This window comes from Apis dorsata, unplaced genomic scaffold, assembly GCF_000469605.1.
Source record: "Apis dorsata unplaced genomic scaffold, Apis dorsata 1.3 scaffold_5, whole genome shotgun sequence".
In the NCBI taxonomy this organism is placed as follows: domain Eukaryota; kingdom Metazoa; phylum Arthropoda; class Insecta; order Hymenoptera; family Apidae; genus Apis; species Apis dorsata.
Window position 1 is genome coordinate 115,213 of NW_006263308.1, and position 23,132 is coordinate 138,344.

Genomic DNA, 23,132 nt, shown 5'->3' on the forward strand with positions numbered 1-23,132 from the left:
TAAAAAACATTATTTTTATTTTTATTAATGAATTCTCAATCTGGAAGAGAATGACTATAAAAATAAAGTATTTAACATGATAACATGATAAAACGAATAAAACGATAAAAGATTGATAATATTGCATAAAAATAAAAATTATAAATATTAATTATCAATATTACGCAATTCAATGATCCACGATGAAATTAAAATAATAAATCTAAATGAATCTTTCGTTTCCTCAATTTTCACTTCCCAAACGACAATAGCAATAAAAAAAAAATAAAGAAAAATTAAACAATATTCAACATTAATGGAGAATCAAAATAGAGATTCCAAATAATTTAATTTTTAATTTTAATAGAAGATTGCAAAAAAAAGCTAAGTTTCGAGATTCGAAGGAAAAAGAAAGAAAAATCCAAAAAAATATTCGCGGAAAAAGTCATAGTAGGATTCAGTGATTCGTGGCCCATCGAGAATTTCTTTCTGTTCCTCTGTTCGTCACAATATTCACATGACAAAGTTCGAAGTGTAGAGGAGAAAAAAAAAAATCGAGAGAAGAATAGTTAATCGGTAAACAAATCACGTACTTGTGGATGCATATATAAGACCATAGAACGTTGTGTACTTACACGACGAGCGAAAGGAACGCACGAATGCTGCGTATGTCCATACCTTTCATCTGATTCTGGATATTCGGATGTTTAATTTTGATTTATTAGAAAAATGAATAAATATATTTTGTACATTTATCAATAGAAAAAGAAATGATTTATGTTAAATAATTTATATTTATTTTAAAGAAAAAAACTATGTACTGTTTAGGATTGAAAGATTGAAATAGAATAAAATATATTCATTTCGAATTACAATGAAATAATTCATTTGTTATTTAATATAATGATAATGGATTTTAAGAGATTTCGAATAAAATGTAAAATTGCACATTTCTCTTTTCTGTTTTTTGCAAACGCAATTTCAATATTATGAGGTATTATGAGGTTACGTTAATAAGTAAATAATTGTCATATTAAAATTGATTATAATATTATATTATTATAATTGATTGATCTTCAATTCTTCAATTTCAAATCGGCAATATCTTAATAGCCACCCTTTCGATAGACGAAGAAAGAAGCGAAAGGCATAAGGAAAGAAGTAGGCCGTGCAAATGAGGTAGCCTGCCGAGGTGCTCTGGAACTAAAAAATCCCAGTTGCTAATTGAAGAACAAACAGACTCAGTTCAACACAAGATTCTGCGTGAAAAATCGTGACGACAATGAAATTTGGTTTGACGACGTCATTTACAATACAGAATATTTGCATATCTTTCACTTTACAAAACAAAAATAGGTCATAGTTCATCCAAGTATAAAAATATTCTTCCAATTTTTACATTTTTCCCTTCATTTTTTAAAATGGAAAACAAAAATAAATATTAAAATATTAATTAATTTATCAAGAGTGACGAATGAATCTCTAATATTAATACATATGATTAGTCATTCAAATTAAATCATAATTTATATTCAATTTTGGAATATTTTTAAATTTTTTTTTACGAGATATATAAATATAAATGAAACATATAAACTACATTAGTATAATTTATCATATGTGTATGGATCATTAACAATAACAATTAACCCTACTTGAGAAGAATAAGATAATTAGTTTCACTTGGCAACTTTTCCAACTAACCGTTTTACAGCCGATTCATAATTAACGGTACTTTAATTTGCAAGCTCCCGATACAATTATCACCGTTATCGTTAAGTTTATTAAAACTATCTTACTATCTTACCAAGGCAAAACAAGAATCACTAATATTATTCTTAAAATAATCAAACAATCTTTTGCACAAATATCAGTTCTAGATACTAAAAACCATTGTCTATTACGTAATTTGAAATCCTGATAATCTTTCAAAATAAATGAAATAATAATCGATGAATTAAAAAAACAAATTAATTTGATTAATTTCTAATAATTGATCGATTTATTCCTAATCTCAAGAGTTCCTTAATTTTTAAAATCTTAAATTTTAAATCAAAATAAAAATAAAAAAATCGATAGATAAATTAAAAAAAAAAATTAAATCTTACCTTCAATTTTTTTTTCAATTAAGTTTTACCTTCATTCCTCGCTAATAATCCCAATAAGCTTTATAATTTTTTCACTTCATATAAAAAAAATTTATTTAATATTGATCACCTGGTTTTAGTAGTTTTAAAAAAATCTTCAATCACAATCGTTTTCAATTCACCGATATTTGTGAAAACTATTATCGGTTAACTTCCGCGTAAAATCGATCGATAAACGAGCCAAACCAACAATTTCCATTAAGATAACCGCGATCCGCAAGCGTGACGCAGCGAATGAAGCAAAAAAAAAAAAAAAAAAAATATTGTTTCGACCGGTTTCAAAACAGATTTTTTATCTGAATAGTATATCGTGCTCCTTTCCTTATCGTGCAACCATAACTGATAATTATTTTTCTTCTTTTCTTCTTTTATTTTCCCTTTTTTCCTTCTCTTTTCTTCTTTTTTTCAAACCTGATGTCTCTAACGATCTATCACCAAATATAACCAGGTATCCCACATTATGATAAATCAACGTATCTTAGTTGTGATTATCAGACCGTTTTCACGGTTCGTGGCTCGCGAGTCGAATACCACGACCCGTTTGCAGATCAGTGTCGCCTCGACCAGGAAATCGGTCTCGTCTTACAGGATGCCAGTGCGTCAATATTGACACATTTCTTACGAAATCGTATAAGAAAAAATGAAAATTGAAAAGAAAAAGCAAAGAATTTAAAATTTGATGAATTTTTACAGAAATCGAAGATCATTGGAAGATCTAGAAAAATTTCAAGATTATTCTTCAACATTTAATAATAATATGACAACGAATTTATTGAAGTAATAATAGAATGTTTATTTTATTTTTTATTAAATATAAAATAATAAAAGTTTTCATAGATTAAATTATAAATAAGAATAAAATAGAATTATTGAAATAATTTTTAATTAAATGTGAAGAATTCGCCACAGTAATGGATTATTAGACATTGTTATTGAATACTTAATGAATAATTAAAATTTATACATATTATGCTTTTCATAATGATTTTAAATATAATTTAAATATTTGAAAATTTAAAAATTTAGAAATACATTTATCGATATTTATCGATATTAATATATTTATAAATTTAAAAGTTTGAAATTTATAATAATAAATATTTGAAAATTATTTTTTTTTTATTGTTTTAAAATTAAAATTTTAATATTTCGAAATATTTGAATTAAAAAATTACAAATTTTTAATATTTCAATATTTTTTAATTATATAATTTAATAATCTCTAAATTTTAAAATTGAACATTTTTTGAATTTAAAAATGAAAAAAGTTGTTAAATAAAATATTGTCAAAATTGTAATGTACTATTCAGAATAATAGAATTCACTTGGATTGCACATGTAATCAATGATTACGAAAACAGGAAATTGATATGATCAATCAATGGACAATAGTAACAATGAATGATTCTATAATATATATATATTATGTCTAACAATTGCGAAAAATTATTAAAGCAAATTCTATTATTAGTCTATAAACATAATAATTTGATATTTTATTTTGTTTCTAAATTATTAATTTTGAGATATTATCAAATTACAAAAAAAAAAAAAGAAATTAAAGGGAATAAACAAGAAAATTCAAATATCAACACTTTTATTCTTCATTCGTGTAAAACTTCATTTGTTTGCTAAGAAACATTAAATAACAATAGCATTACCCGTATATAAAATTACAACGTGAACATTAAAAAGAAGAATTATGTAAATAATTAAGCACATTCTCGAAAAAAACAAATAAATACATATATGAATGACAACAAAATTCTTGTGATATTTAGTGATCGTCATTATTATCAATTATTATTGTAAATAATAATGAAAATATTTCGAATAATAGAAATTTTTGTAAAATGAATAAGTGCAGAAATAAAAATCCAATAATAATATTATTTTGATACTTAACTGTGCGATATCATTCATAATAAAGTTGTAACCACTTGTGCAATAAAAATTATATAATTAACGTGTTTAACAATGAAAATTAAACATTATTTACATATTTTTCATATGTAAATTTTTAAATATTTAGTCAATTATAAGATAAATCACAATAAAAAAAATAGAAATAAAATTTCAAAATATTGCAATATTTGACTAAGAAAATTTTTAATTAATAATATATATTAAAATTGAATTCAAATTTATAGATTATCAATTATAGAAAATTAAATCTTCTAATGTTATCACATAACGAGTTGAACATACATGCATTTAAATATGTTTTTCTTTTACATTTGTGTAAAAGTACTATAATAATATATTTAAATTTCTCGCATACTATCTCCTAATAATACTTTAAACTTACATCCGACTATGTGATTGGCTATCAATATTGGCATAATTTTCTTATAATTAAATTTGAAAATGTTCGATAAATATTTCTTAATTATATTCATTTAACTTTTCAACTATTTACTGATTAATATACTATGCAAATTGAGTTATTTAAATAGTACAAAAATGAAATTTAATATATACTAACAACTATCAACAACAATTAAAATAAATTCAGTCTCTTGACAACAACAAATGTAAATGAAAACGAATGAAGTAATAAAAAAATTTTCTTTTTTAAAAAAAATAAATTAATAAAACAATCCTTTAACAAATTACATTACTAAATTCTAATATAAGCATCTTTTAATCAATTATGATATGGTTCTCATTCTAAACAATTGTAACAAAAAAACCAACGAAACATTAAAAGAGAAATAAATATATAAGACATATGTAATAACTATAAAATTCATTAGTGAAGAAATCGGAATTCTTATAGATTAATTTTATCCTAAATTAAACCTAAATAAATCTTAGTATAACGCATAATAAAGCAGACTATAACATTTGTGCTTTAACTGGATTCATAAAATGCATATATCGATCATTCAAGATAGAAGAATAATCATTAAATAGTGTCCTTAATAGAGATCGCAATACAAAGATAATTATCGCATAGCGATGATTTTTCAATATTTCAATTTCTTCGATTCACTATCTGCTGTTACAGATTAGTTAGTCTACGGAAATTATTATTCTAGCATTTAAGAATTACATATAGTTGTAAATCTAAGGCATACAGTTTTGATATGCTAAATTATAGTATCCTACCATGACTATAATTAAGAAAATCGAAATTTTTCGAATTTTTTTATTTCTAACTTAGGTCTACCTTGAAAATTCTTTTAATCTATTTAATAATATACTAGTAAAAAATTTATATAAATAGAATGAAAAATATTCCATCCTGAATATATTTTTCTTCTTTTTTTTTCCTATCTTTAAATATAGACTGTAACTTTTCGTTATATTGCAATTGCAAAAAATTAACAAATAATATAAGATTATTTTAATTTTTAAGCTTATAATTTGTATTATTAAATATTATATATCTTGTAAATGTCTATATAACATGTAGTACAATGCCGTTTTCATTAGGCTATCATTGACTATTCTTACAATATTCAGTAAACTATTCTCTAAGCATTCAGTAAAGATTCAAGAGAGAATTAGTTCTGTATGTTACTTATTAAAATTGCCAAGAAGTATATGTTGCTGTCCATGGAGTGACGACTGACCAAGATGGAAATTGTGCTAAGAATCGTTTGAATCTTAAAGATGTTTGGTGTTCACCATGTAAAAAATGACCACCTAGTGCTATTGATAAGCATGGAGTTTTCGGCATATTATTTATCTATATAAGAAATACATAAATATTAAAAATATTATTAGCGAAATTAATACACATTCATTCATTTATTTATAAGAGTTTCATAGTTTACTTACATTCAATTCAAGAGAAAATGTAAAAGGAACACAGTCAGATGCACAAGAATAATAAATAAAATATGTTTCTCTATTGTTCCATTTAGGTCCTTCTAATGGTTTCCCTTCTAAAATAGACCACTTCTGTAAATGAACCCCTTTATATGGAGATAAAATTATACTTATATGATCCGGACCTAGTAAAATTTTAATTGATTTTTTTTATTTTCTCTTCTCTTTATTTATTTATTTAATTTATATGATAATAAAAGAATTACCTGTAACATTAAAAGTAAAACTAACAATATTTTGTTTTATAGACTTTGAAATAAGTTCAAGTTTTGTTGGAATGCTAATTAATGGAGCAGGGCCTGGAATCCAACTTGTTTTCCTATTTAAAATATTTTTATATTATATTATTAAGTATTATTTGATTAAATTTTCTCTAATATTTTTTAAAATAATATAATGTTGAGTATATTAAAAATACCATAAAAATGTTGTAACAGGCATAAAATATGGTAGGCCGCAATATAATTCTTTTTCACAATCTTTTATTGTTGACATTACTGCACCTATTTCAGGTACTACAGCTTCTACACTATGTGGACTATTCATATCTAAATCAGCTATCCAATATCCCGTTCCAGAATAACGTAAATTACCATCAACATCATAATATTGTTTTTGTGTGTGCTGAATATATATAAATCAAATATTTTTTATTATAAAATTATCAATCATTTCAATTATTTAATTCAATTATAAATCAATCAGAATTTAATTATAAAGATTACCGCAATCATAAATCGTTCTGGTGCTAATGATGATAAATCACCACTATAAGGAAAACCAAGTGGAGTTAAAATTAATACTCCTATAGTTATTAAAAATATTCCCATTAATACACTTAAGATTCTCTCTGCATTTTTTATTAAAAGTACAAATGGTAACTAAAAATAGAATATTATATTAGATTTTTATGATATAATAAAAAAGATTTTTTTTAAATGGCTTAATAATTTAACAATATACCGTGAAACTAAGTAGCAGAGAAAAGAGGATGCATAACATATTAGCCATAACAACTTCCGAATTTATACTGCTACCAGATCGTCCCATTATAGGTATAAAAAGATAAAGAGCTCCGATTATTAAATAAAAAGATTGTATATAAGGTAAACATGTCGTTATTAAATAATAAAACAGCCATTTCCAACCTATGAGCAAAATGAATTAAAAATAACATAATTAAGAATAACATTAATTTCACTATAATAATTCCATGATAAAATAATTCATTGATAAAATTATATATACCTCTCCATTTGTTAAAGAAATTACATCGAATTATATTTCCAACAGTAGGAAATACAACCCAATGTAATGGTATAAAACCAGATCGTATCTCAAATACAACACAAAAAGAAAGAACAGATATCCATATTATGGAATATGAATCACAATATATTTGATATAAAATCCATGCAGATTTAACTTCCTATAAAACATTAATCAAAATTAAAAGATTTATAAAACTAAGAATATCCGTAATATATATATTTTAAAATATTATTATAAACTTGCCTTTTTTTGACGTGAACCAATGAATAAAAAAAATGTCATTGATATGAAAATAGTTGGAACCACATATAGAAAAAATAACCATGCTGGTCTTGCATACCAACTCATAACTTTTCCAAGTTTAGTAAGAATAAGTGCGATTAATGTGCATGAAAGTATAGATATTAGCCATGAAACAATTATTGCTCCGGTACATAATAATAAATGTTTTAAATATATTGATTTTTTCGTATCTAAATTAAAATTTAAAATTTTGATTACATTAAAATTATATGTTAATAAATTTGATTTAATACTACATATACGTACCTCGACGAGCATTTTGTATATTTAAATATATCGAGTATATACTAACGATTATGCTAATAATATTAATTGTACATGCCATATATTGAGGCCATCTGATAACAAATGTACCTAAGAAATCAAAAAATACAGGATTTCCTGTGTGATCTTGAAATGGTATTTCGGATAAATAATTATCTAATATTATTCCTTGTAATAAAGCAAGAATATTATCTCCAGTTCTTTGTAAAGATCCTAATGGTATTTGGTGAATATTATCAAATTTAGTATGGTATACATAACCATTAGTTGCCCATGCAAAATCAAGGCCTATAATTTTTTAAATATATATATAATATATAAATATCTAAAAAATAAAAAAGAGTATAAAATTAAAATAGATAATATAAAATGAATACCAGAAACATTTCCAAAATCTCTAAATATTCGAAAATCAGTATCTCCAGGTACAATGCCACTTTCAAAGATTTCTTGAGCTAAGGATGATGCATAAGGATAAGGAACAGATGTAGCATATATCTATAAAAAAAATAAAAATATATTAAAATATCTATAATAATAACAAGTATAAGATAATTTATACTACTATTACTACTATTACTATTATTATTATTATTATTATTATTATTCAATGGTACTTGAAGCATCCAAGAACTATCAGGTCCAGCCTGAAACAATAATTCGCGACCACCAGCACCACAAGCTTCTAAATTTATAAAAGCTCGCACTTCTTTAGCCCAAGGATGTTGTGTTATAAAGCCATGGGAAGCCTGTATAATTTTTTAAAAGATTAATTAAATTTCATTCATTTGTCAATGATTATATAATGTAATTATATTATATATAATTAATATACCTGTAATAAATTTTCTTCAGCACCATTAAATAAAAATATAATGTTATGCTTTAATAATTTTGAACTATGACTAATTACACGTAAAATTTCTAACATCACAGCACAACTAGCTCCATCATCAGATCCACCTAAAAAAAAAAATTAATTTAATATTTAATTATTGATTATTAAATAAAATTTTTTCATAATCATTACCAGGACTTTCTGGAAAAGTATCAAAATGACAATTTATCAATAAACTACTCTGAGTAGATCTATGAGGACCAATTTTAACAATGACATTTTGAACATTTCTATATACATTTGTCATTCCATCTAAAAATTTTAAAGGAAAAGCTCCACTATGCTTGGTTACATTGACTAGAATCTTATGATTCTCATTGGCTCCTTTAACTATATTATTAATGATATTAGTTAAATATTTAATTGCCAATACTTCATTTTCATAACTTCCAACAATTCGTGGTCCAATAGATGTAATATTCAAAAGATGATTATGTGCTCTTTCAGCAATAAATCTTCCAGGATATAAACCTTCTTTATTTATTGTTAATGGTTCAGGTAATTTCTTTTCAAATGTAATAATAATAATGGACACAAAAAGATAAAATGTAAAAAGAAAAAGTAAATGTTGAGTTTCATTTGGCAGTACTTCTTTCTTCTTTGAAGAAGCTTTATCCTCATATAACACATCACTAGTAGATCTTTTAGAGACATGTTGACGTAATCTTATTCCGTCTCTCTGAAAATTACCATTGTTAATATATAAAGAAAAACATAATTATATTAATCAAAATGAATGAAAAATAATCTTACCATTGTCTGTATTCAAATATAAAAGGCACTTTGAAAAGAAATTAAGTTTTTGAATTAAAATTAACTCAGAGATGAACCACAATATTCAATTTTATATGATACATTAATCACATATATTACAAATTGTTTCATGCAAAGAAAATTTGTATTATTTCTTGTTATTTCTTCTTCATATGAAACAAATAAAAAAACATACAAAATTTTATTAATTTTCTTTTTATCGTACTTGTAATCAAATATGATTTCAAACAATCGTATATAATATAATATTTCTTGCAAAAATTTTACATAAAAATTTTATTATTGTAATTTTTTATTATGCAAAATTAATTTTTAAAATATAATAATTAAATAAGTATAATGCCCACCTTTCGTTGTATCTTTCTTATATCTATATTTCTTATTTAATTGGCACAATTTCGTATTCGTTAGTTCAAATTTATTCCTCCATGACTCCACGTTAATATATCATGGATCATTGTTATCAATCGATTTAATCTCCATAAAAATACATTTAGATAAAATGTATTTATACGTGCATTCATGTACCACTACGATTAGATAACCACATCATATTTTTTGAATAAAGATTTGTATAGACGATTGTTAGGTAGGTTACTCGATACTTGCTAATACGAATAAAATCATACTTATATACATATATCTGAATATAGCATTATAGAAAAGTTAGCAAAAATAGAATATATATCACGGTATAATTTATAGCTATTTAAGACAAAGAGCAATCGAAATATAAAATAGTAATTTATAAAATAATAAATAAAAAAATAATTTTATGAATGAAAAATATTTTTATTATGTGTGTAATTTATATTATCGATGCTATTAAAATAAAAGAAAAATACTATAAAATTATATAAATATATAATCATTTTTAAAATAAGCAAAATAAAATATCATTATTTATTTAATTGTAAATAAGTTTCTAGAATTTATTTATATATTTCAAAATTATATTTCAAAATAAAAAAATATAGAATATAAAAAAAAGACAATAAATAAATCATCAATATAATTAAATTTTAAAAATATTAATTTTTTCTCTTCTACTAAATAATAAAATGAAAATTTAATTTTGAATAATTAATTTAAAATTTTTTCAAAAAAGTACGATAAAAAATGCAAATCCAATCGTTTACTGCCATCTGTAGGAACGAGATTTAATGAAGCCACAAAATTTGTTCGTTCAACGATAAGATTCTAATAGTAGGAATCGCTTCCATAACTAGCAGACGACTAAGTCTAGCAGACAGCGCATAGCTAGCGTCGTTCGCGGGCGCTTGTGACTTTGTTTCAAAATCGAAAATTGTTGAACATCAAAAGATACGGTTTTTGTAAACGAAACTGAAGAGTTAATTGTGAAAAAAATAGAAATCAATCGAAATGGATCCCGAAGCATTCCTGGATATGGCCAATCAGGTCATTAAATTGAAAATGTTTCCGTACTTTGATATTGCACACTGCGTACTCTGTGCATTACACGTCAGAGAAGATTTAGGACCCGGTAAGCTCAAGCCTACCCGACGAATTCTAAATTTAATCTGCCCAGATTCAGCTTATACCTTTTCTAAGATTATGTTTCGCTCCCTACCATTTCTTTCTATTCTTTTTTAACATCCTTACCTTCTTATATGTTTATCTTTTTTGTTATTTTCTATTATCTATTAAGCTTTCTCTCTCATTTAAAATTCAGTAGAATTAAAAAAATATTTTGTATATTTTTTATTCGTAATTGAACGCTAAAGCTTCATCATTATTTTAAATATTTTTATTAATTTTCTATAAAATTATATATAAGATTATACATATTTAAAATATATTAAATTAAGTATATTTCAAAATATATTATTGAACTATAATTTTTTAGAATGTAATAAAAATTAATGTAATATACTTAACATTATTAACAATATAGAAATGGGACAAAAATAATATTTTAAAAATTTCTTTTTTTACTCTATTTCTATATTATTCTCAATTTAACATTAAATAAGAAGATTAAAAATCAAAGAAAAAAGTTTTCATCATATTGTCTATAATTATTTTCATATAGTATCTGGCACAATTATAATAATCTTACTTTGTGACATTCAATGAGCTAATCTATTTCAGTATACATCCTTGTGGATACGCCAAATTTTTTTTCAATTTTTTGCTTCAATTTTTATCTTATATGATTTTTTATACTATTATATTTATTTTAAATTATATAAAAATATATATTATAAATTATATTATAATTCTATAAATATTTAATAAAAATATAGAAACATATTATATAAGAATATTTTGAAAATTAATGAAAGTGTTATTCCATAACTTTTTTTATGCAGTAAAATGTGAAAGACCAATCTTTAAAAAATAAATAATTAAAAAATCTTGTATATATCTTGTTAATTTAATTTCTTATTAATTTAATACTTATAACATTTTATTTATTATATATATTATATATTATATACATTTTAATGAATTTTTTTTTATAATTAATATCTTGCTATTGATATCAAAATCTTTAAAATATATTAAATAATATTATTTTCATGTTTATGACAAGCTGGTATTATGTTTGCATGAATGCATATAATGTATACTTGTAAGGATTCCAAGCGACCTAGTTGAAACAGTATATCTCTTTAATATTTCATGGTGTATTATAAAAATAAAATTCTGTGGCAATTTAAATATTTGTAAATTAAATTTTTATTTTTTTATATAAAAGTATTTATTTAATAAATATATAAAATTTAAAAAAATAGAGTATTATATTAATTTATTACATTTTATACATTGTAAAACTTTGTTGAATTTCATAATTTTTTTGCTAATTTATATTTATATATAATTCTATTAATAATAGGTGCTCAAGCATTTTCTCGGAAACATCCTCTATCATGTTGGCTTTCAACAATGTTGGTAGTATTTGCAAGTGGTATGCTATGCAATGGTCTTTTAGGAGAACCTATTCTTGCACCTTTAAAAAACACACCACAAGTAATAGTAGCAACCATTGTTTGGTTAGTATAAAAATATAATAGAAAGATAACTTATTAAATTTTAAATTATAAATATTTTGTATGGAAATTATTTCGGTTACTTTAATAAATTAAATAATTTTAATAAATTTTTAATAAATTAAAATTTTTCTATATATTTAATTGAACTCTAAAAAATATTTATATATAATATTAATTGCAAAATTTACAGGTATGTGATATTTTATACACCATTTGATATTGGATATAAAATTGCTAAATTTTTACCAGTAAAAATTGTATGTGCTACTATGAAAGAAATATATAGGTATGTAAAAAAATAAATAATTATTTGTTATTTTATTTTTTAATACCATTATCTTTTATATAACATATTTATATTAGTTTTCTATAATTTACAGGTGTAAAAAAGTATATGATGGAGTAACTCATGCAGGAAAACTTTATCCAAATGCATATCTTATTATGGTATTAATTGGAACACTCAAAGGTAAATTCTAATATTAAGTATATAAAAATAAAAATAAAAATATTCAAATATGTAATATATATAAAAAAAATATATATATATCTCTAAATATATATATAAGTATATATGTATATATATATATATAGAAATATATATATATACATAGAAAATATAAATATATATAAAAAATATAAATATTTAGATATAAATATATTAAAATATAAATATATATAATAAATATATTTAATTTCAGGAAATGGAGCAGGTTTTACAAAACTTTTTGAACGACTTATACGGGGAGTGTGGACTCCAACTGCTATGGAATTTATGCAACCTAGTTTGTATGTTTATTTTATTTCTTTTTCATAAAGTGAAATTAAAATAAATATAAAATTTTATTATTTAGCCCTACAAAAGCATCAATGGTTGCATCCATTATTTTCGTCCTAGACAAAAAGACTGATCTTATTTCGGCACCTCACGCACTAGTTTATTTTGGTATCGTTATTTTCTTCGTGTATTTCAAGGTAAATAAAATGTAATTTTTAATATTTTTGCTATTAAATTCAATTATTATTTATTTCATTTTAGCTATCATCTATACTACTTGGAATTCATGATCCATTTGTACCATTCGAAAATCTATTCTGTGCGTTATTCCTCGGAGGAATTTGGGATTCGTTAGCCAAATTGCTGGGCCGAGGCCAAGCTAAAGACGAGAAAGCAGATGCCAAAAAAAAGGATTAAATGTTTGTAAACTTTATTTATGTAATATTAGATAATATTACTTATAATTTTACTATTATATAATTTCAATTCATTTAAAATCTATCAAATTTATGCAATGTAACATTTAAAATAATTTCTCTTATTTTCTTTTTATAGGTACAATTTCTCCAAAATGGATTTTAATATTTGCAATGATTTAATTCACTAAGAATCAATGAATGATATTAATTTAAATTAGTCAAACGATATTCGCATGTTTTATTAAATATGACCATGGACAAATCATTAAATATTGAAAGTACAATAATTTATTAAACATATTTTAATAATTATAAGTGATATATATTGAGGAGTATGACTTCCATTATTAATAATATCAACAGTATTATTTCTGTTGAGAATATAAAACTTGTTAATATAATTGTCTTTTTATAATTAATTAAATTTTATCAAATTAACATTATGTAACGATTAAATTCGTTATTTCTATAAAAATATAAAATTATTCATATAAAAATATTGTAAAAGTTAAAAATGTATCTCTTGTTGATTTTTTAATAATATGTACATATATACTGAATGTTTACTCTATTAGTTGCCAATGTTTTTCTCTCAAGCGATAAATTTTAAAAAAAAATAAAAAAATTTTTAAATGAAAAAAATGCAAAAATTCACTGTTTTTTTATGCAATAGAATAATGAAACAAAAATTTATTTCTTGCGAAAAAAAATGCTAAAAACTAATAGCGTGAACATCTTGTATATACGCAAAATTATTCTTACATATATATATACAACATCTTAGCAATGGTAAAAATGTCATTAATACAACATTTCTTTATTAAGGAAAAGTGCAATTTTTAAATATGTTAAAACTTATTAATGTTTTATTTTAATTCTGATATATTTTACTTTCTGATATCTTGTACATTGTAAACAAATAATTATTAATTATCGTACATACTCAGGTTAATAAAATTAAGGTAATATTCGAACAATAAAACTTCAGATAATAAAACAAATAACAATAAAATTTAGTATGATAAAAATGTAGGAGTAATCAACAAGAAGAAAAGTAAAACTTTTTTATACTATTTTATTATAATTAAATACAAACAATTGGTATTTATCATACACACATATAAAGAGTTTATCTCTCTCAACTCAATGTGAATATTCATTTACTATGAAAATTAAATGATGTAATTTTCATATAATATTCCAATTGACAAAATGTTATACATTTTCATATAATAAAATGAAGTTTGTTCTTCCATATTATATTCTTTTTTTTTACCATCTTAATCATTCTTTATCATTCTCTTAATATATACTAATGTAAAAAACAAAATAATTATAAAAATATTATTTTTTAGAAAAAAGTTTAAAAGAACACAAATATATAATAAGAATAAAATATAAGCATTCAAAAAAATTAAAAACATCAAGATTATTTCAAAGACATTTATATTTTCTAAATACATATTTATATTTTTTGTTATAAAATTTAACAATTTAATAAATTTAATAAATCAAATTTTGAGCATCATTATACCAATCATATTATTAATATTATGTAAAAGTAATTCTAATATTTAATTATTTATTTCTTGCATACATATATTTCTGCGATCTTACACACATCGGAATTTTCGAATTAACATCATTTGTTACATCAGTCCAGTCATAAAATATATTATTTTTACAATTTATATCGCATATATTATTCTTAAATGACTGTTTATGATAATTATCGATTTCTTGATTTGCACGTTCCTTGTAAAGAGCATATTTTAAATTAGCTTCGCTCAATTTTCTACAAATAGTAGATGGAATACAAGTAGATCGACCACATGTTTCTATTCGTTTACTTATATATTTCTTTCCATAATTCAAATCTGTCATCATAGTTAACGTTTCTTTATCCGATCTTATTATTGCTTGATTTTCATTGCATTTAATCACTCGAACCAATATAGGATCTCGTTTTTGAACACCTACGTTTATTCTTTGTTTTATATCTCTTGCTAAGCATGCAGAATCTTTGAACAATTGAGAATCACTTTGAATTTGTATATCACGATGAAACGATCCATTGATACCAATATCTTTGCAATTTAAATAAGTGCAAACATTTTTATCTGCCATTAAAAACTTTTTTTTCCTATCCAATATTAATGTTTTGTCCATTATTTTTTGTTTTTCATCCTGTTTTGTAGATCGAAATAATGGCACAAATATTTCTTCAGTCATTATCAATTTATTGTTACAGATAGAGGTGTCAATTTTTTTTAAACTGGGTTTTTTTTGAACTCTTTGAGGAAATGATTTTGTACTTAATTTTTGATAGGATTCTTTCAGTTCCTTGATATCTTTCAATTCTAGCATCATGATATGACTTTTGATTGCTGACACCATTTTTGTTGCATTGATTAAACAGTTCTCTTTCGGATAATATTTATAATCATCTGAAATTAACGCTTGTTATATTGCAAATATTAATAAATTTTAATTATTAATAAATTAATAATAATAATATTAATATTATTATATATATAAATATATAATAAATTAATATTATGTTCCGAATGAATAAGTTTTCAATAAGTGTTGTGTTTTGAATCATTCGTAATATATGAATAATATGATGATAGCATAGGAATTATAAGAATTATATCTTATAAAAATTTAATTTATATGAATAGATTTAAATATAATTTCTTTTTTTTTTGAAAACTAAAATGTTAAAAGTACAATAGCAATATAAAAGTAATATACAAATATCAATTTTATAAAAAAAAGATATATAAAGTTATTTATTTAAAACATATTAATTATATTATAACTTTTTTGCTAAATTATCCGATAAACTTTAAATTCGAAAATGATTTGAAAATCTTTAAAAGTTTCTGGAACTTATTTTTTATGCTAACAATGAATAAAAATTTATGTTCTAGATTATAACAATTTTAGATTATAACTTACAATCAATTTGTTTCTTTAATTTTCCACATTGCGTTTTTTCTTCATGTATGAATAATATATTCTGCAAAAGTTGTTGTAAAAGTGACATCACGGAAGGATCTTCTTTACAAAGATGTAATATATTTTGTGGACACGTGTCTATTAAACATGAATCTTCAGATTCTTGTGTTGTTAATTAAAATAATTTTATTAATATAATATTTTATAATAAAATATTATATATTATTAGAATTATATATTACATAATATATAATTCTTATCATACTATATTTTACAAAAAGTTCCAAATAAACATCTAATCAAAATGCTTACTTTTTTTTTTTACACAATGTTTCAAATCCATATTTTGAATATATGTCACAGAATTACATGATTTGGATTGAATTAAAGATGGAAATTTTTCTTTAGAAACGCACTGTACAAAGTTCGATTTAAATTGTTTAATTTCTTTTGTTACACAACCAATATTACGAATTTGGTGTATGGACATAGTAGTTCCAGTTTCTGTCATATTTTGTAAAGATATATGACAAGTTAAATTTCCTCGTGATACAAAAATAGTAGTTTGTATTCCTTTCGAAATTTGATCTATAATATTAACTAATACTTCTTTTGATTCTGTAGAATTTTTCCTATATTTATCAGTTTGATTTTCTTTTTGATCAACTTGATTTAAAGTTTGAAGTGAAACAGATTTTTTTATTCCATTTGTTATACAAACTGTATTCTGCACTTCTTTATCATTATAATTAATCGTATTAGTATCTATTTCTTTTTTTTCGAGTTGATGAATATTTTCAGAAACTTGTATTTCTTTCGTAGATGTTTCTAATTTTGCACTCTGTATAATTTTACTCTCTATAAATTTCATATTTTGAAAAGCACTTTCTATTGCGAGTGATTTTGATTTTAAAGATTTATTTTGATCTGATAAAATTATTTTTAGATGAGTAGAAGCTTTTATAGTATCAAGCTGTAATTTATCTGTCATTACAGGAATATTTATTTGCATTGGTGTTTCTATATCATATTTTGAACTCTTTTTAGAATCAATACTATATTGTACTTCTGCATTTGTATATGTCTTTAGATATTGTTTTTCTTTTACAGATTCTACTGATATTGATTTAGATTTTGTTGTTATTAAATTTCCATTAGATGTATGTTTTGGTAATTCCTGTAAAATTTCGGAATCTCCAGAATAATTCACATCTTTTTTTGAATAATAGATCGATAGATCAGTGTTGCCCAGATCTAGATAAAATACATAAATTTAAATTAGCTGCATAAATTATATTTCTTCAATAAATATATAGCATGTTTCAATAAAACAGAAATTTCAAATTATTATTTCGTAATTAAAGAGTTAAGTTGACAAAATTTTCAGATAATTTTCATTTTATAAAAAAATATAAATTAATTTATAATATTCATATGTACTATCACGTGTAACTTTGTCACATCCAGCACAATTAGTATAAACTCCAAAAATGTCTTTATTATATCCAGAACAAGAAGTATAATCTTTTTTTGAGTTTTCCTCAATTTCCTTATATTTTATATCTTCCCAACCACATAATGGACATTTTAAAAATGGTGATTCATAATTCTCATAATTTTTTGTTAAAGAAGAAATATCATTAAGTTTACAATCCATTGAAGGTTTTGAAACAAACTCAGGATATTCTAAAATTATAAAAAAAATGAAGCATCTATATTTAATTGTTTTTATTTTAAAATAATTTTTTTTACCCATTGTTTCAAACTCGGTATCTCTAGTTGGTCTTAAAAGTGATGGATGATCTTTTCGATCTATTAAATAATTCTCCTTTGGTTTAAATTGTGAACAAGGAACATATCTTATTTTTTTTTCTTTTATTATTGTATTCAGATTATTTTTCCTGTTCAAATGAGTTGTTTCTCGTTGCTGGATTCTTTCCTCGTCTGCGATTACTTTCACCAACATATCTGCTACTATATCATACCAACAAAATGGTGATTTATATTCTTGTTGAGATTGTTGTAGAGTTTTGATCATCTTCATTTGCTCCATTTTATATCTGTATTTATGTACAATAAAAATTTGATTCTCATTTCTTTTTATATATAATTATATAATATAATAATATAAAATTATATATATAATTATATATAATAATTTTAAATATTTATATATAAATATTTAAAAAATAATTAATTTAAAAATATCTTAAACTCTTCAATAACAAAACTTAATAATTAGTTTTTCACAACAAATACAGTTCATATATTTTTATTACGATCTATTACTTTTCATTATCTGTTTTGATTTTTTAAAATTTAGATTAAATATAATTTTTTATTTTCAAAATCACTAGAAGATTACAATAATTCTTAAATCTAAATTAATATATAAAAAAAATAACATATAACATATAAAAATTTGATATACATATAATAATTTGAAATACATATAAAAATGTATTTTTTTTTTTTTTCTATAAATAGCTTAATGAATTTAATTAAAAATAAATATTTTAACTTGAATCATAATAAATGAAAGAATTTGTACATTTTTTTTTCTCATTCAATAATATGAATTATGATTATTATATAGAATATTAATATATGAAACACTTTTGAATAGAATAGATTTTAAAGATCGATATAAAAGTTAATATTTAAAAATATCAATTGAAATTTATTTATAAATCATAAGCAATTTAAATTTATATTAAGAAACATGATATCATTCGCCATTTCGTTTTGTTTTCATATATTTAAGATGTTTATAACTTAATAAGTAAATTTCAACCAATATTTTTTTATACCGACTTTTATGTTTTTTTGATCTTTAGAATCGATTCTCCAAAGTGATTCTAAGAATATATTAACATCTTGTATAATCATTTTATTATTATAAAAACAAATTACACTCGATCATAATATTTTTTGTTTTCTCGCTTATCTCTTCCACAATATTCATTACCAAAAATTCCGATCGTACATTACTTTTCTCTTATACTCTTGATTTGGTGCAAATAATCAATTACAGTAAAGCCAGGTATATTGAGGTCATCGATTATTTTTTGCAATGCCTTATTCTTCTCGTAACAATTATAATAATTCTTATGATAAGGGTTCCAGAGACATGGATATTGCTTGTATTCTTTTAAAAAATTAATCACTAATTTCTCGTTCCATTTGGATGACATTTTGTAATAAGAATATTTTTATCAACAAATTTTAATACAATATCACTGAAAAAACAGTATTTATAATTTTATGTACATTTATAATTTTAAATCTATCCACATAATAAAGTCAATTTTGGTTAAAGAATGCAACTGAATTTGATCGCGCGATACATCGAACGAAAGCATTTGTCAAATCATTTTATATTATTTTATTAACTTTCTTCTTGCAATTTTATGAATTAACATTATGATGTTATGTTTTACATATTATATCTTTCGACAAATTTTTTTTTTAATTACTAGACAAATATAAATATTTCGTAAATTTTTATTTCCATTGTTTACAATCGAAGTTATAAGAAGAATCGGTTTTAATTTTGATAACTGGAAGACCGCAACTACAAGTAATTTCCTTATGTAATAGTGTACATTCACTACAAGTTGAAGATGTATAACAATCCAAATATCTTGATTTCATATTATCCAGACGTTCTTGAGCAATTAGATCTTGTATATGTTTCTCTAATTTAATAGCAACTTCTAAAAATAAATTATATATCATTTTAATAATTATCTTTATAATATATCAGTGTTAATATTCACCGAAACTTATATTTCGCAATTGAAATGCAATACTCTTGCCGAACATGTCAAACTCATCGATTTTCCTTGCCTCTTTAATATCATTTTCTGCCAAAATATAATCTATACGACCAATATCTTTCTGAAAATTATTTTCTATATTTAATTTAATTTGTAAATTCTCTAAATTAAATATTTGGACAGAACTTATACATTTATTTTCAGATCTATAGAATAGAATTTTTAATCTGACAATAAAAATCTATTTACCGGATCATTTTTCATCATTATAGTCATTAAATTCGCAGTGTTAGATATTTCATTTTCTATACACACTTGGCAAGTTGTACATGCAGTTTTGAAATAAGAGATTTCGGTTTGGGTTGCATGCTCTGTATTGATATTTTTCTTAGTATTATTAGCAACATCAATTCGAGTTATTTTTTGCGTATGTAAATTTTTGCAATCTGTAGATTGCGAAGTAATAATTTCTTCATGTTCATCCGGAATAAAAAATTTTTCTACTTTTCTAAAAGTAAAGAAATTTTAATATATTTTATCATAATATTAATGTTAATATAATAATATTAATGTTATATATTATCAATATGATATATATGTAATATACATATATATAATAAATAATATAAGTTACTTGATACGAGTACGAGGTTTAATTGTATTCAATTTATCACAATAACAAGTTGCATATGAATAATTATAATCCTTATTTAATACTCTTTGTTCTACAGAATTTGAACGTATTCTGTATTGATCGCGTATTTCATCACAGTAGTTTCTAAATGTATCTCTTTTATCATCATATTTCTAAATATGAAGTTAATTGTTATGATAAATAAATAAAATTCTTATAATATATTTTATTATAATTGAGTAATATACACCTCACAGGTATCACTATAATTTGCTATAAATGGAAAAAATAATTGGTGTACTATTGGAAACCAGCTCATTGTTGGACTGTAAAACTTTTCACAAGATATCGCAGCACTAATTTTAGACAATTCATAACAATATTGAGCTTTTACATAAGTAATCCTTTTGACACAATCACAAACTGTTAAACCACAAACGTTCATAGAATTCACGATCTCTTTGTAAGCTTTGTAACGACATAGTTTATTTCTAAAATTTGGGTGAAAAGGATTTCTTAAACACTCGTGTTTACTATAAAGAGTTACTAATCTCAATGTTAAACTTTCGGTCCATGCAATTGGCATGATAAATTATTTTAAACATTTGCAGCATAATCAGGTTATTTAATCCTTCACTTGCATTGATGCCACAATTTACATATCGTAAAAGCTTTGTGTTCATATCTTGAGCTCATACGAAAATTCTTAGCAAGAATTTCTGTGTTGAAAAAATGCGATGAGCGAATTGCGTTTAGATTATACATTATACAAGACAGGTTAAAAAAATTATTAAAATTTAGAGAAATATATATGAAAAAAAAAAAAAAAAATGAAAGAATACATGAAATATATAGTCTTCTTAACTTGTTTTTTCATAAATGTATACATAATAAAATAATAAAATGAATAATTTATAACATAATACGAATAACGAGCAACATACAAAGATCAAAAAATTTATTTAGGCATATTTGTTGTTAAAAGCATTATTATAACGTATCTTACAGATTAAATTATTTTAAAAAATTATTTTTGTGTGAAATAAGAATTATTTTTAATCATGAATTCAATGTAATATGTTTTTTGTTACAGACTAGAACCAGTGGTAAATAGAATAGAACAAAATCTAACACCTTGAAGCTAAATTTTTATAACTTATTTTTATCAATTTGTTTTGTCATGTTAAATATTTTGATTTTATGAAAAATATTATTTTAAATTTTAATTAGATTGAATTATTAAAGTACACTTGTAGCTTCAAAGTATCCAAACATGTGAATATATGATTCATATACAATTATAAATATGTATAATTTATCATATGTTCAGTAGTTTTATATTCTAAATTAATATACTCAAGGTGAAAAATATTAGCATTTCTTGTACATTGTCATTAACAAAAATATACATTTTGCCTCTAATACAAATAAATTTGTATGATTAACTATTTCTTATCATATTATATACAATAATTTTTTGTATATAACATACATATTTCTTTTTATAATTATTAATTATTAAGATTATCTTACTATACTATCTTACTTAATCTACCTTAATATATTACTTATGCTATCAACATAATTTTACGAAGTAGATTCAATACCCGAAGCTATTGTAGGTAATTGTTGAGGTATAAAATTTATAACTTCATGATAAACAAGTTCTAAAAAGAATAAAAATTAATTATTATATTATCAATATATTACCAATTAAAATTATATTAAAATAAAAGAACAAACCTTTCCATTTTTCAACAGGTAAATCCATGTCTTCAAAACTTTGATCATAAGGCAAAGATACTGGTTCATCAGTTGGATCAGCATATTGTGCAAGATATGGATGAGCTAAAGCTTGTTCTGCTGTAATACGTTTCTCAGCATCTAATTCTAACATTAATTCAAGTAAATCTATAGCTAAAAAATAATATAAAGATATGTTTATTTAATATATAAAAATAATTTTTATAATAAAAAAAATTTTTACAATTTTTATAAAAAAATTTTTATAATTTAGAAGATCTAATTTATATAATAATTACCTAAAGGATTGGCTCCGCGGAAAAC

At 22.5% G+C, this 23,132-nt stretch overlaps 5 protein-coding genes across 7 annotated transcripts in view; 1 reads left to right on the top strand and 4 right to left on the bottom strand.

Moving 5' to 3' along the window:
* Window positions 1-5,401: 5,401 nt before the first annotated feature.
* Window positions 5,402-10,105, bottom strand: LOC102678954 (endoplasmic reticulum metallopeptidase 1-like). 3 transcript variants are annotated; one of them, XM_006607401.2, is made up of 15 exons: window positions 9,822-10,105; window positions 9,454-9,481; window positions 8,833-9,379; window positions 8,638-8,765; window positions 8,420-8,551; window positions 8,180-8,300; window positions 7,785-8,090; window positions 7,479-7,708; window positions 7,212-7,392; window positions 6,927-7,111; window positions 6,689-6,844; window positions 6,382-6,587; window positions 6,170-6,282; window positions 5,913-6,088; window positions 5,402-5,820 (listed from the first exon to the last, which is right to left on the bottom strand). In XM_006607401.2, the coding sequence occupies exons 2-15, from the start codon at window positions 9,454-9,456 to the stop codon at window positions 5,656-5,658; spliced, it is 2,649 nt and encodes an 882-aa protein (XP_006607464.1). In that variant the 5' UTR covers window positions 9,457-9,481; window positions 9,822-10,105; the 3' UTR covers window positions 5,402-5,655. The 3 variants fall into 3 exon arrangements, with proteins under 3 accessions (XP_006607464.1, XP_006607463.1, XP_006607462.1); XM_006607400.2 differs by having other exon boundaries at window positions 9,454-9,617; XM_006607399.2 differs by having other exon boundaries at window positions 9,454-9,620.
* Window positions 10,106-10,663: 558 nt separating this feature from the next.
* On the top strand, window positions 10,664-14,089 carry LOC102679272 (trimeric intracellular cation channel type 1B.1). The gene is made up of 8 exons (XM_006607402.2): window positions 10,664-10,978; window positions 12,335-12,491; window positions 12,682-12,777; window positions 12,872-12,960; window positions 13,193-13,280; window positions 13,346-13,466; window positions 13,531-13,688; window positions 13,825-14,089. Exons 1-7 carry the CDS (start codon window positions 10,858-10,860, stop codon window positions 13,684-13,686), a joined length of 828 nt encoding a protein of 275 aa, XP_006607465.1. The 5' UTR covers window positions 10,664-10,857; the 3' UTR covers window positions 13,687-13,688; window positions 13,825-14,089.
* A 59-nt stretch (window positions 14,090-14,148) lies between these two features.
* Window positions 14,149-16,870, bottom strand: LOC102679520. Its single transcript, XM_031508198.1, has 3 exons — window positions 16,653-16,870; window positions 15,306-16,141; window positions 14,149-14,154 (listed from the first exon to the last, which is right to left on the bottom strand). Exons 1-3 carry the CDS (start codon window positions 16,738-16,740, stop codon window positions 14,149-14,151), a joined length of 930 nt encoding a protein of 309 aa, XP_031364058.1. The 5' UTR covers window positions 16,741-16,870.
* Window positions 16,871-20,125: 3,255 nt separating this feature from the next.
* Window positions 20,126-21,923, bottom strand: LOC102680072. The gene is made up of 5 exons (XM_006607409.2): window positions 21,316-21,923; window positions 21,066-21,238; window positions 20,681-20,939; window positions 20,432-20,552; window positions 20,126-20,368 (listed from the first exon to the last, which is right to left on the bottom strand). Exons 1-5 carry the CDS (start codon window positions 21,649-21,651, stop codon window positions 20,157-20,159), a joined length of 1,101 nt encoding a protein of 366 aa, XP_006607472.1. The 5' UTR covers window positions 21,652-21,923; the 3' UTR covers window positions 20,126-20,156.
* Window positions 21,924-22,243: 320 nt separating this feature from the next.
* Window positions 22,244-23,132, bottom strand: part of LOC102679932 (mitogen-activated protein kinase p38b-like) — a 4,597-nt gene continuing 3,708 nt past the window's right edge. Inside the window, exons 9-11 of the mRNA XM_006607408.2 lie at window positions 23,108-23,132; window positions 22,809-22,982; window positions 22,244-22,732 (exon numbers count right to left, since the gene is read on the bottom strand). The exon at window positions 23,108-23,132 is cut by the window's right edge and continues 12 nt beyond it. Of these exons, the coding sequence (XP_006607471.1) occupies window positions 22,653-22,732; window positions 22,809-22,982; window positions 23,108-23,132 (279 nt within the window). The 3' untranslated portion in view covers window positions 22,244-22,652. The remainder of the gene's footprint in view (window positions 22,733-22,808; window positions 22,983-23,107) is intronic.